This window comes from Conger conger, chromosome 11 (assembly GCF_963514075.1).
Source record: "Conger conger chromosome 11, fConCon1.1, whole genome shotgun sequence".
NCBI classification, from domain to species: Eukaryota; Metazoa; Chordata; class Actinopteri; order Anguilliformes; family Congridae; genus Conger; species Conger conger.
The window spans coordinates 9,958,764-9,974,166 of record NC_083770.1 but is presented as its reverse complement, the minus strand read 5'-3'; the positions used below and the strand labels follow the sequence as shown (position 1 = coordinate 9,974,166).

Here is a 15,403-nt window from a genome sequence, read left to right as displayed (position 1 = left end):
TACTTTTTAAACTTTGTAGCCTCTGAGCTATAACTTATGTAGCTCTAATTTATGTGGAAAATGTCATTGCAAACCTTCTTCGTTGGCAGTAAGCAGTTTTGTTGATATGCTTGAGTGATAGTGGAACTTACTCAACTGACTCAGCAGTCTGCAGCTCAACTGTCTGTGTCAGATAGGGGTCTCTGGCGGTCCCATAGCGATGCTGAAAGCCACAGGCCTGATGTTGCGCAACGTCTGCAGGGAACTTCTCTATGTAGGTTTGCATCTGCTGCTGCGGTTCTTCTACTAAATACCACATCCAGACATGAATATTGCATTAGATATTTTTATTTTATATTCATGCTTAAAACCAGCTGCTCTCATATTTAGTGCAAGTGCCACTCCAAACCTATTTCAACAGCATTCTTGTTGCTCTTGTCAGTACCTGTATTTCATCTCATTGGTGCCAAAACTGTCAAAAAGGCATTATACAACATGAGCACAGCGTCTCCACATTAGCTAGTTGGCAGAATTTAATTCGAATCTCTCATTGATTCATATCTCTGGAGGACTGCAGTTCAATGACGAAAATCAATCGCTCAACCTTTAATAGATATTATCCATAATTCCTTTGAGTGCAATTTTAAAATGCACTCAAAGTAATAACAATTGTTTGTGTGATCTTTGTGCAGTTTCCCCACATAATAAATTGGCACCAGCTAACTGATAATTATTCCAGTTTCCCTGATTACCTTCATGTGTGATCAAGTACTAAATTGCCAATGATCAAACCATGAAACACTTTTTTAATGTCCTCCTGAATTTACGCTTGAACATCATTTATCTAAAATGCTAGGCCCATCTGCACTCCCCAGGTAGGTTACTTTCTTGTAGCCCTATTTTCTAAGTGAGCGACTTGTGATAGTGTGTGAAGGTTTTCATCAAGGATTTCATCACTGTCAAACTAGCAAGGTTGAGGCTCACAACTATAGCTCATTACTAGGCTTGACAGGCTGATTTCTATGCCCATGAGTATCCATCCAGCTGAGGTTTTTTACTGCTTGGGCAAAACATCTAGTTTCTATTTGGATGTTAAATTAAATTATTCTGGAAGCTTCAGGCCCATGCCCAAAAGCTATGTGTCACTTGGAAGACAGAAATCTACATGCTGATCCCTGAGGGACTCCACTTCCCATAACACCCTGCTCAGAAGCCAGTAGTTGGCACTTGTGTTAATCTCTGCATTGGTGTCACATTCTAAAGCTGAATTTTGCTTTATGTGAATGAACCGGTTTATATACAGATGATGTTGTTTAATAGATGTTGTTTTATAGATGTGAAGGCATTTTCTAACATTCCTCATTGTAATGATGGGACTGACATACACTGTGACCACTTTATGAGGTATTTATTTTATTAGACTTACAGTCCCGGCCAAAAGTTTTGTCACATGAGTGGACAAAAGTGACAATTGCTAATTACCCAACTCTTAGTTAGCTAATAAAGTTAGGAAACAACACAAATTAATCATAAGTATCCAAAGTTCATTAGAAGCTAGCAAAATGCAATCTGCAGCTCAACTGTCTGTGTCAGATAGGGGTCTCTGGCGGTCCCATGGCGATGCTGAAAGCCACAGGCCTGATGTTGCACAACATCTGCAGGGAACTTCTCTATGTAGGTTTGCATCCGCTGCTGCGGTTCTTCTACTAAATACCACATCCAGACATTAATATTGCATTAGATATTTTTATTTTATATTCATGCTTAAAACCAGCTGCTCTCATATTTAGTGCAAGTGCCACTCCAAACCTATTTCAACAGCATTCTTGTTGCTCTTGTCAGTACCTTTTTTTCATCTCATTGGTGCCAAAACTGTAAAAAAGGCATTATACAACAGAAGAACATCTCTGAACACATTTCAAAATTGTTACTAAATGTTACAGCTTGATAATGATCAACAGGCCAGTTTTGGCCGGACAAAAGTCTTGTCACAATGGCCAACTCCAATTTCTAGGCCACAGTGAATAAGGAAGAAACAAACAAGGGGCTTGATTAGTCAGCTGTAAAAGCAGAAATTTGACACTTTAAGCCATCAAGTTCATGCTCAGCATTGCTTCTGTCAACATGCCCAAGATCAAACCAGAAACCAAAGTGCTGATCATCAAGAATCTCAAGTCCAAGTCTCCTGCTGAAGTTTCAGACATCTTCAATGTGTCTAAACGGCAGGTGGAGAGGATTCGCAAGCGCTACCAAGAGACTGGCGACGTCCATGAAAGACCCAGGTCGAGCAGACCGTGCAAGACAACTGCTCTAGACGACAGCTTGCCGGTCCGACTGTCAAACGCGAGCCCCATCTCAACCGCCTCACAACTCCAGGAGGAGTGGATGCCAGCAACACCTGTTTCGTCAAGAACTGTACGTCGGATTCTTGCTCGCAATGGTCTCCAAGGTCGTATTGCTGCCCAGAAACCAGCGCTAAACAAGAGACAGCTAAGACGCCAAGGCCCACAGCCAGACGGAAGGTTGGACAGCAGAAAAGTGGCAGATGAATCGTCAGTTGAGAGCTCCATCCCAAGCGCCGCCAATTATTCAATTATTGTTCATCATTATCAAGCAATAAACCTTATAAGCATCTATGAAATTTTTGTTTTGCTAGTATCTAAATAAACTTCAGACACTTATGATTAATTTGTGTTGTTTCCTAACTGTATGAGCTAATTAAGAGTTGGGTAATTAGCAATTGCCACTTTTGTTCACTCATGCGACAAAACTTTTGGCCGGGACTGTATTGTCCTTCTGCTGCTGTAGTAAAATCCACCGCAAGTTTCGACATGTGTGTTCAGAGATGTTCCTCTTCATATGACTGTTGTAACGTGTGGTTATTTGAGTTACTGTGGAGTTACTGTCTGGCCCTTCTCCTCAGAAGACTTCTCTCATTAACTTCAAATTCCAAGGCCTCAAATTCTCTGTAAACTCTAGAGACTGTTAAAATACCAGGAAGAGTTTCTGAAATACTCAAACCACCAATCCCCCATTCTGAACAACTGAACCTCTTGACCATGTCTGCATGATTTTATGCATTGAGTTACTACCACATGATTCAAAATATATATTTGCATTAATGAGCTGGTGTACAGGTCTACCTTATAAAGTGGACACTGAGTGTTTGTCTTCAAAATACACAGAAAATGATTTGCAATATTCAATCAAGATGAATATAATCTGACCTTGTGCCCTAGGATTTAGGCCGAGGGTGAAACATATATTAAAGAATAAGAATGTACTAACAACAGCAGTTTGTATTAAACCTATAGAATTTGATTATACTAATGTGTGATATGTATCAGTTAAAACGGTTAAACACTTGTATCAATTATATATGGTTAACCTTATATTGTGTGCTGTTCCCATGGCAATAAGTAGTTATACAGGGATTTAGCTCGACCAAGTAAAGGAACATGTTTTCCCTACTGGTTTGTGACTTTTGCAGAACAGCTCCTCCTTCCTATGATGACTTTTGAAAAGGGTATGAAGATATGTATGACCAAGAGATTTTTAGCTTTGTTTTGTGCATTGTTCTTCTGGACCAGAATATTGCTTGTCATTCACCCATTCACTCACACTGCCAGACGACTGCTCTTACCACCTGAGCCAATTGGTGTCAATTGACTTGTTTATCCTAAAACATTCATGATCTAAACAGGGAATGTTGTTACAAGTAATCTGTTTCTGTAAAACTATGCTTTAGGGGTAATGTTACAGTTACTTATCATTTTGAGCAGTTGGATACATTGGTAGTTAGATGCATTGTAATGAATTAAAAGACAGTATTTTCAAATGTGTGTATTTCATTTTGAAACGCTAATACTTTGAAAGTTAAGTTGAGTCATTGTGAACTAGTGATTTGTTTCAGTGATCAAATGATTTTTGAGTTTTGTGTCTACAGTTCTGAAAAATGACCTCAAGGTTCTGAAATTAGTGTCAAACTGATTGTAAAAAACTAATAAAAGGAAACTTTTGTATTACTATTCACCAGCCCCCGGACTTTGGCACTACCTGCAAACTGATCAGCTACCAAAAATAATTCCACCTAAACTCATCTTGCAATCAGTTTATTATGACGAAAAAGTATTATTACATTTCAAAAAAGGGGAAACAATGTGACCATTTAGCTTTTTTATCACGTTTACAACAAGCAGTCCAATTGTTCATATTAATATAAATATTTAATTCTTTGAAGAATGCAAAAGTAATATGGAAGACAAGCTATGGATGACATCACAGCAGGCTTTCAATGGTCTTGCGGATCCATTGTGTCTGTTCCTTGGTGAGTGCAGCATAGACACCTGGTTTGTCCTTAACGCCACACTGTTTCCCCCCAGATGAGGTGACCCCCCTAAGTTTCCCTTCACACAGCAGTGGACCTCCGGAGTCTCCCTGGCACACAGAGAAGAAACACACACTCAGCCCTATTTCTTAACAGTCACTTTACACTTTCAAACTATATTTCCTGCAGGTTTCATTTACTGGGGTGTGCCTTATGTAATACAAACTGTTATTGAGCATGTGTGTTTGTGTGCTATTGCAGGTGTGTGTATGTTTCTGTGTGTGTGTGTACATATGAGACTCACTGAACAGGTGTGTGTGTGTGTGTGTACATATGAGACTCACTGAACAGGTGTGTGTGTGTGTGTGTGTACATATGAGACTCACTGAACAGGTGTGTGTGTGTGTGTGTGTGTGTACATATGAGACTCACTGAACAGGTGTGTGTGTGTGTGTGTGTGTGTGTGTGTGTGTACATATGAGACTCACATAGCAGGAGTCTGCGTGACTCTCATCCTTAGACCCAGCACACAGCATTTCATTGGTGATGATGGGGTCCAGGTTGTAGTAATCCTTGGAGTTGCACAGGGCTCTGTCAATGACTGTGACATTGGCTGACATCAAAACGTCTGACATTCCACCATCATTTTCGGTGACTCCCCATCCTGCTACAACACAGCCCGTCCCCGCCGGGACATCCTGAACAGGAGGGGGCAGTGTGAGGGGCTGGACAGCCTCCGTTTTCTTGGCTTTCCTGTCAAGCTGAGGAGAAGAGTCACAGGCTAAGATGGCCGCATACCAGAACACACTTTTCAATCTATTCAATTTCTGTCAGAGCTGCCTTTGTGTTTGTGTCGACACCGGATGATGAGCATTAATTCAGAGGTCTGACTCATTCTGTCAAACTTCATGGATATAATAATAACTTGCCTTCAGCAGCATGAGGTCATTGTCCATGGTTGTGTGGTTATATAAGGGATGAGGAACTTTGTCCTTCACGTTCCCCAGCTGTCGGTACTCCATCTCTGACTTTGAGCGGGAGTGCACCCCCAACAGCACCCTCGAAAAACTGAGTAGAGCGTTACAGACAGTAAGTACAGACAGGACTTACAGAAAGTTGTTAGTTGGGAATTACAGACAGAAATATAGAGAGTAATTACAAGCAGGAATTACAGACATAAGTATAGACAGTAAGTGAAAACTGGAAATACAGACAGCGGGTATATTTTTGGATTGCTAGATTGGAAAGGTAAATGCTGGGAATGTTAGGATGAAAAGATAAACATTGGGAAATGTTATTTTTGGGAATCAAAGGAGTCTCTCACATGTTGCAGTGTGCTGCAGTCAGAACCCACTGGAGGTCAATCAGAGTGCCGCCACAGAATTTTGTTCCCTCAGAGTTCTGCAGGAGAGCCATGAATGGAAGAGAGTGGGGGGGCACTTCATTTCCACCGATGATCTCTGCCCCCTCACCTGAGAGAAACACATAATGTACACTGACCTGATGTATAAACACAATATACACCCAACAGTGTACGTACATGCAACATAAGAACAATATTGTAATATCCCAGGTCCTCATGTTGAGTGACAACAGCAACAGAATCCAAATGCAAACGGCACAATCGAATCAACTCCTGATTTTTTTGTTAGTTTAAAAAAAACACTTGGCCATGTGTGCATGCTTTTATGCATTCAATTACTGGCACCTGATTGGCTGATTAGATATTTGCAGTAACAGGCAGGTGTACAGGTGTACCTGACAAAGTGGCCACTGAGTGAGTATAGAGCAAATATGAATCATATTTGAAAGAGTGTCAGTAAAAATAATATTGATTGCAATAATGCCCCTGTATTGGGACCCAGAGGTTCACATATCGGTTGTAGAGAGACTCACCTGTTATCAGACACAGGAGTAGAACTAGTAGATGAGTGAACAGGTGGCCTTTTCCCTTCATGTTGGTGTAATGGAGTTTGCCTGCCTGCTCTGACTGATATTTATTTCCTCTAAAGGGGATGTGGTCCATCGCTGTTAGCCTCAAAGAGGAAAATGTGGCTCACACACACACTTACACAATCATTCAAAAATGTGATCTCTCTCTCACGTGTGTGTGTCTGTCTGTGTTCATAAATGTGTGTTTTTGTGTGTGCATGATACACACAATCGTACATGGTAGATTGCCGATTCCTGGCTGGACTATTGCAATTCTCTGCTGGCTGGCCTTCCAGCATCTGCCATCAGACCCCTACAACTGATCCAGAATGCTGCAGCCCGTCTAGTATTCTGTAGCGTGGGAAGCTAAGCGGAGAGCCAGGGGCGACCAAGGGTAGAACCTTTTTTAACCAACACGCGAACGTGTTCGTCACTAAATCCCAGGGAGAACAGAAATAGGGATACCCAGCTAGGGACAGGACTTCTCCCGGAACAATGGGAGGGATAGAAATTAAACAAACCAATCTTCGAAATCGCAAACAGAAAAGTAGCTCAAAAACGGCTAGGGAACGTAAAACAACCCTTAATAACCAGGGCGAACCAATAACTTTGGTACCGTGCCAAATAGCTGGGCACTAAGTGAAAACCAAACTAAAATACAACCTAGCAAGAAAAGCTAGACACGAAAATAAAAACCTCGAGACGCAGCTCGGGACAAAAATGCAAACCAAAATACAACACCGGGGACAACGTCCCTCTACCATCGACTCACACGAGTCCAAAAGAAAAAACAAAACCCTTGAGGAAGGCGCCAGCACACACAATACTTCTACCTTTTAGATATTTCTCTTTCTTTAGCAATGAGAGAATTATCCACCAGCACCGTACCTGACTCATACTCTCCAGGGAGGTAACTCCCCTGGAGTAAACGAGGAACAGGTGGAAACAATGATCCTCGGCCCTCTCGTGGCACCAGTGAGAATGACCTCCCACCATGACAATATTCAATGTTCCCAGACATTCACGTCACCCCCACCCCCCCCCCCACCCCCCCCCCGGCTCCCCCCGGCTCCCCCCCCACCCCCCCCCCGGCTCAGCGACCTCCACTGGCTGCCTGTTATGGCTCACATCAAATTTAAAACTTTGGTGCTCGCGTACCAGGCAGTTAAGGGATCAGCTCCTGTATATATTCAATCCCTTATCAAGACCTATATACCAGCAAGACCCAGAGATACACATACCGGTGTGTTTGCAGACTCACCTGCTGTCAGACACAGGAGCAGAACTGGAAGACAAGTGAACAGGTGGACCTTTCCTTTCATGATGATATAATGGAGTTTGCCTGGCTGCTCTGACTGATATTTATTTCATCTCGACAGGATGTGGTCCATCGCTGTTAGCCTCAGAATGGAAGATTTTGAACAGGCTTGGATCTAAACGTGAAATCACTGGTAATAATGCTCAAGCATTGCTTTGACGGACAAGAGGCAGACAATTTCGAACAGAAGTGCAACTGGGCTATAAATGCGGGTGTAGACAGGTGTAGACAATTAGTTAGAGAGCAGCAAGGGAATGGAAAACAGGTGCGATGGATGACAAGTTTAACAAGGTAATTAGTAATCGTTAGTAAACCTATCCTGCACTAGCATTAGTAAATTAGTAAATGACATGCACGAGAAACGTAAGGTAACATGAACACATGATTAGTCTGTTAGTATTACCCAATCCTGATCTAGCATTAGTAGTTTTAGTAAATAGACAAATAGAAACAATTAGGGTGTGAGTGACAGAAAGGGAGAGAGAGAAAGCCGGAATGCAAGGTTTGCGGAAAGACATGTAAAAGTGTATGTTTAAACAGCGACCAGTTTACGTAACAATAAACATAAATCAAAACATAACACTAAACGAACTAAGACGATAACCACTCAACATAACAAGGTAAAATAATCGTAACGAAAACATAACTAGACATGACAAGACAATTTATCGTAACAAGAATAACAAGAAATAAACTAAACAACATGACGAACCTAGACTAAGACAATACGTGACTAAGACAAAATGATTAAACATAAAACAAGGCAAGACAGACCTGAAACGTGACAGTCACACAGAGAAGAAACACACACTGTTCTTTTGGCAACAAAAGAAATGAAGATGGGGAAAATGGAGAAAACACTGACCGGAGAGAAACACATAATATACACTGACCTGAGAGAAACTTGACCTGAGATTTATATTATTGAAAATCTTATTGAAAATCAGTGGAGATCTCAAACATGCCGTACATGCAAGGAGGCTGAAGAATATTAGAGGTGTTCTGCCAGGAAGAACAGGGAAAAATTTCAAAAGCGAGAAGACTCTTAGCTGGCTACAGGAAGCCTTTAAACGCTGTTATATTTTCCCACAGAGGAGTTACAAAGTACTAACTGACAGGGTTCCTAAACTTTTGCCCAAGCCCTTTTTCCTTTTTTGTTATTTTGAAACTGTAAAAAATGAAAATAAAAAGTAATCTTGCTTAAAATTGGAAGAAATTGTGATGCTTAACTTTGTCCCATTTAAAAGTTCACTTCTTTTCACTTAGATATTAAATGTAAAATGTTTTTTACAATTGGGGCAATTTTGACCTGAGGCACCCCTATTTGTGCGCACCACTGTGCATACAATAATGTACATGCATACAACATAATAATAATATTGTAATATCTCAGGTCCTCCTGTTGAGAGACAACAGCAACAGAACCCAAATGCAAATGCCACAATATAATTGTGCAAAAACACACTGCTGGCCAAGAAACAGCCGATCAGCAAATTGTCCAATGTATAAGACAAGCTGTCATTCCTACAAGGATCACCCAAAATAGCTCTAAATACCTTAAATATTTTGTGGTATAGAGTATAGAACCAAAACAACAAAAAATAAGTCTAAATACTTGCAGACTGCACTGAAAATACACTCAGTGATCAGGTATCAGACTTATTGGTCTTTTGCTGCTGTAGCAAAATCCACTTCAAGATTCGACGTGTTGTGTGTTCAAAGCTCTTTTGCATACCACTGTTGTAACGCGTGGTCATTTGAGTTACTTTCGCCTTCCTATCAGCTTGAACCATCTTCTCCTCTCACCTTTCACATTAACAAGGCATTCTCTGTAAACTTTGTTAGGACCCAGAGATACACATACCGGTGTGTTTGCAGACTCACCTGCTGTCAGACACAGGAGCAGAACTGGAAGACAAGTGAACAGGTGGACCTTTCCTTTCATGATGATGTAATGGAGTTTGCCTGGCTGCTCTGACTGATATTTATTTCATCTCGACAGGATGTGGTCCATCGCTGTTAGCTTCAGAATGGAAGATTTGCCTCACCGCCCTGTCGAGGACCCGGCCTTGGGCCTGCCTGATGAGAGATTGACAGAAGATGGGTTAGGCAGGAATGCATTGTTAACCCCTCGCACACGCCAGTGGGGTAGGAGTAAAAACGCCCATAAGAGGAAAAATATGTGGTTCAAGATAAATATACAACAGTTTATGGACACTGAGGAGTCTGAAGTCAGAGGACTTAGATTTCGGGTTTTAGAGAGCAAGGCTAAAGGTCTGAGATGTGTTCTAGCATGACCTTGGAGGAGACTCAACATGCTGAATGGGTAGTTGGTGATCCAGGGAGTCTGGCTTTCAAAAAAACGGTAAATGTAATAACATTCTTAGTTGAGAAGTGTGGGCTTGCTCCTACAGGGGAGGAGCATAATGCCTGGTTAAAGCAAAAAGATGAGGAAAACAATGTGGATGATTGGGAAATAAAAGAGAGAAAAATGTAGGAAAGATAAGGAAAACGGGAGGGATGTTAATGCCGAAAGAAGATTAAGAGGCTTTAAGGGCCTTCCTGATTATAGCACAGATAATTTATCAGATAGATTCAAAGGACTGACAGTAGAGGAGTTGAGGGATGAATTACACTTGGCTATTAGTTGGATGTCCTTTGTAGATCCCTTAAGGCAACACCAAAAAGAGAACCTGAAGAGTGTATTGAGATGGTGGAAGGCACTTACTTCTGGCTTGTATGAAGTCAAAGTGTGGAGAGAGTCAAGGAGAGACTATGAAATTGAGACAGATACCAGTGATGAATAGGCTCATTAAAAAAATTACATAAGAGCTAGTGTTTTCCCACTCATATAATGAGATGGTGGAAACTCCCTACTGGAGGGGTATATGAGATAAAGTGTTGGGAAACTCCCTTTAAGGTATGGGGAAACGACAGTGAGACAGATAAAAGTGATGAATATGCTCATTAAAAAAGTTGCATAAGAGATAAGTGTCTTCCCACTCGGTATACTGAGGACACTTATCAAAAAAGGTACACTTTTATACAAGTTTAAGGATATATAAGGAGTGAGCTTTTAGACGTTAGAGTAGCCTCTTAGAATTTCGCTTCACAAGATATCTACAAGCTGTTGAAGAAAGAGCAATGCAGAACAACTATAATCAAGCTTGAGTGGTAATTATAATCTATATTACTTGTAGAACTAGGAAAAGTTGCACATAGAAGTTCAACGTTTTAAGTTTCCTTTCATTTTTATGTCTTTTATTTTTTAGTAAGATACTATATAAGATAGAAAAAATGTAGAGAAGTTTTAGAGTGTTTATGCACATAATATTCTAGGAATAGTTACTTTTAACTTCCAGAAGGGGGAGCTATAGGATAAGGTAAAGGCCAAAGAGGATGGATATTTGAGGGGTGTACCTTGAATTTAACATCTGGTGGAAAGGTGAATTAGAAAGAGCAAAAGGGGTTATATGAACCTTCAATGTATGTGATTAGCAAACTGAAAGATTATATTTAACCTAGGACCTCAGCTGTATAACTCTATTCTTTTGATTATAATAAAGTATATCTGACTAAAATCATATGTGGAATACAGGAAATCATATACCAGATTTGCATCGCACCCCTTCACTTCGAGACTGGGCTGGAAGTTCAGTAGAACTTACCAGGGCTCCAGGACGTTCGAACTACTTAAAGGAAAAGAGAGTTTGTCCCCGAGACACCTCCTCGTGGGGTACTGCTCGTGGGAACGTGAGGTCTGAGCTTGGCAAGGGGTCCGTAGCTCACGACAATTGTGGCGCCCAACGTGGGGCACTGCTAGAGTAGATTAATGCCAACGTGGGGCTCGAGTAGTTAAGAACTGCTCAAGACAACGTGGGGCTTCGAGCTGGTAAGAGAGTCCGGCTCACGGCCTCGGGGGGCACTGCCCGAGTCGATTCCTGCTCGTGGGGCCCGAGTAGATTCCTGCTCGTGGGGCCCGAGTAGATTCCTGCTCGTGGGACTCGAGTCGATTCCTGCTCGTGGGGCCCGAGTAGATTCCTGCTCGTGGGGCCCGAGTAGATTCCTGCTCGTGGGGCTCGAGTAGATTCCTGCTCGTGGGGCTCGAGTAGATTCCTGCTCGTGGGGCCCGAGTAGATTCCTGCTCGTGGGGCTCGAGTAGATTACTGGCACTGAAGAGAAAGGTGATAGGCACCTAAGTCGTGAAACAGTAATACTCGAACTCGAAAGGAATCGAGAAAATATAGAATAAGCAACAATATTAGAAGACTGTATAGGACAGTAAATTCTAATAAAGTGCGAGTATAAAAAGAATAAATAAGTGGTTCACATAGAGGTTAACTTCAGCTGCTGTTGCTGGGGTAAAAGCGGCTGTACAGATGGGGCATAGGAAGTTGTGATTGTGTACAGAAGCAAATAGTTTGGCGAGTAGTTAAGAACTGCTGGGGAAGTATTTGCAGGGATTTGACCGGTCCTGTGATGAGGTCAACAAGGGGTCACCGATACTTACTGATAATAGTCAATGCGTGCACTGGGTACACTCTTATCCATCCTCTGAGGCAAAGCTACGGAAAGACAGGTTCTAGATGCAGTTACAAGGTTGAAGGGGGTGAAGTTCCGAGGAGTGAGGGACGTTGCCCATTTCACGCTGCAAGGAGGCATGCGTGGATGCCTGGAATGCCTTTGCTTCAACATGAAGACAACGCTCAGGAATGGACAGGACTTTGGATACAAGGCTCCTGTAGAGGGGTGGCTTTTGGGACTATTGGTTGCATCATTGTTTTGTTATAATTGTTTTGTTTTTATATTAGCGAGACTGCGGATGTGCAACTGTCTAAAATGAGGTGGCTAACGATGGAGTGAGGCACGAAACAGGCACATTACTGTTGGATAAGCTTGCTATGTGTGTGGCTTAGAAGCCGCAAAAGGGGGAAATTATATAGAATATTGTCCCTAGTTATTCCTCGTTATTCTATGTTTATCTTATGAATCAGTATGATTATCTTATGTTATTCTATGTATCAGGATGAGCAAAGTAGACAAATTATTTTCTCTTTGAACATGTTATCGTTTATATGATAAAAGGAGGGATTATGGAAGAAAAGTATAATGTAACCTAGGATTTATATATCCAGATATGTATTCTCATGCATATAGTCAGAGGACTGCTTAAAAGAATAAATTGTGCTTGTGACAGATAACCAGAAAAAATGTAAGGGAGGGGTGAGTGCTCTGCTCAGCTTATGTCATATAGGCACATGTGCAGGAGAACACATCTCTGGATGTTAAAGCTGTATGGGTTAATTGAGAGGCACTTACGGGCTAAGATTGGCTTAGTGCGAGGGGTTGAAGGGGGTGTCGAGGACCCGGCCCTAGGCCCGCCTGATGAGAGATTGACAGGAGGATGGGTTAGGCAGGAATGCATTGTTAACCCCTCGCACATGCCATTGAGGTGGTAGCAAGAACGCCCGTAAGAGGAAAAATATGCGGTTCAGAGCTAATGAGCAGCCCTAATTGTCAGCAGAAGAGTCTGAAGTTGGAGAACTTAGATTTAGGGTTCCAGAGAGCAAGGCTAAAGGTCTGACTGAGGCCATGCGTAACATGAATGTATAATAACATTCTTAGTTGAGAAGTGTGGGCTTGCTCATACAGGGGAGGAGCATAATGCCTGGTTAAAGCAAAAAGATGAGGAAAACAATATAGATGATGGGGAAATGATAATCTGATAATTTATTGGATAGATTCAAAGGACTGACTGTAGGGGAGTTGGGTGATGAATTACACTCGGCTATTAATTGGATGTCCTTTGTAGATTTCTTAAGGTGCCACAAGAAAGTGCACCTGAAGAATGTATTGAGATGGTGGAAACTCCCTATTGGAGGGGTATATGATGTCAAAGTTTGGAGAGAGTCCAAGGAGAGATTATGACAGGGAGACAAATAACTGTGATGAATAGGCTCATTAAAAAAGTTAGGTACCGCAGGTGAAGGCTGTCACCAAGGACATCTGCATTGGAGCCAGTGACTGGAGCAAAGTCACGTCTTTCGAAAGTCTGGGTCCTGATCCTGGCCCAGATTCCCAAACCAAAGCAGCTGTTCAAAGAGCTCATCAACAGCAAGGAGGAGGGATCAAATCCTGCGAAAAGCGGGACGGCGCGAGAAGGCTATATTTAGGGCATGGGTGGTAATTATATTTTATATTACGTATAAGGTAGAACGATTATTAGGTCATTTAAAAGTTATAAGTTTCCTTTCATTTTTATCTCTTTTATTTTTCACTAAGATACTATAGAAGGTAGCATTGTTAGGTGATTTTACGTTATAAGTTTCCCTTTGACCGACCGTGAGTTTGCCTTTGCCTGACTGTGAGTTTGCCTTTGTCTGACTGTGAGTTTGCCTTTGCCTTTTTGTTTTTCTGAGTCTCGGTTTTTTACATTTGTTTGTATTTTCGACCTCCCGCCTGCCTTATCCTGCTGTACCTCCGCACTTCTGATTTTTAGTTTTTGATCCTGGGTTGTTTATCACTATTCTTTTGGCTACTCGATTTGGAGCTGTTGTGTGTTGGATCTCCTGGCTTTGACTTCTGGACTGTAATAAACCACCTTTCTGATCATCTCTTGGTCTGCGCGTGGGTCTCTGACCATACGTCACAGCATGACAACGTGTTGAAAACCCCTGTAACAAAGTATGGTAATCTTGATGTGGTAACATTTATCCTGTTCCAAAGTAATTTGTAAATGGTAATTTATATAGTGCCTTTATCCAAAGCACTGTACAATTGAGCTCGTCAGGAGCATTTGTCTTAGCATTTGGTTAGGTGTCTTGCTCAGGGACCCTTTGACATAGCCCGGGCGGGGGATCGAACCGGCAACCCTCCGACTGCCAGATGACTACTCTTACTGCCTGAGCCATGTCGCCATGGTGGAATGACCTCATGGTGGATGTCAGAACGGCAGAGTCTCTGACCTCTTTCAAGCGCAGACTGAAGACTCATCTCTTCAGGCTACACCTTTACCCCCCTGACTCACCACCATGATTAGCCTTATGTCATAGACTATAATGGCACTTATGTAGTTATATAGATATTATTGTGTTTTGTATTAGATATTGTATTGTTGTACTCGGGGTATTCTAGCTGCCAACTGTGGCATGCTAGTTTGGAAGTTGATGTGTTCAAGTGTTCCGATTGTATCTGTATGGTCATACTAGGACTTGGATCTGCACTTTGTTGTACATCGCTCTGGATAAGAGCGTCTGCTAAATGACTTGTAATGTAATTGCAACAAACACATGTATGTCGAAGACATATTTTTTTTACATTACGTGGCATTTTTTTTATTTCACAAACATGGCCTGGAAAATGCACAGCAGTTTTTTCATGCTTGACACAACGCAGTGACATTGCCACAAAACACTAATTCATTGTGACATCATCACATGGTATAAGGAGATTGGCATGAGCTGCAAGAGCTATCTGGATTTAGTTTCAGTTCTACTCCTGCCCAAAAGTTTCAGTAGGCCTTCTTCAAAAAAGCCTAAATTTGCCCTAAAAATATATTTAAAAAAAAAACCAGGCTTAACACCGTTAGAAGACCAACATTAGACATGGGGGCAGGATTACTGAGGTAGCCAGTCAACAACAGTTCTTTTTACTTCAGTCCATGTTCCATATTTGGGGATCTCTGGATTTTAGACCTTGGCCAGGCCTGTTCCACAAAGCAGGTTAGCCAGATTAGTGCACTGACTAAAACCAGACCCTGCCCAAATCTGGAACATGGACTTAGCTTTCTGGGATTTGCTTTGTGCAGCTATTGAGCTAAGTGATCAAATGAGCCTCAAACCATCATG

General features: G+C 41.8%; 1 protein-coding gene across 1 annotated transcript; it reads right to left on the bottom strand.

Moving 5' to 3' along the window:
- Nucleotides 1-4,075: 4,075 nt before the first annotated feature.
- LOC133140796 (granzyme A-like) lies at nt 4,076-6,429 on the bottom strand. The gene is made up of 5 exons (XM_061261005.1): nt 6,203-6,429; nt 5,631-5,778; nt 5,236-5,374; nt 4,795-5,067; nt 4,076-4,416 (listed from the first exon to the last, which is right to left on the bottom strand). The coding sequence occupies exons 1-5, from the start codon at nt 6,330-6,332 to the stop codon at nt 4,258-4,260; spliced, it is 849 nt and encodes a 282-aa protein (XP_061116989.1). The 5' UTR covers nt 6,333-6,429; the 3' UTR covers nt 4,076-4,257.
- Between the last annotated feature and the right edge of the window lie 8,974 nt (nt 6,430-15,403).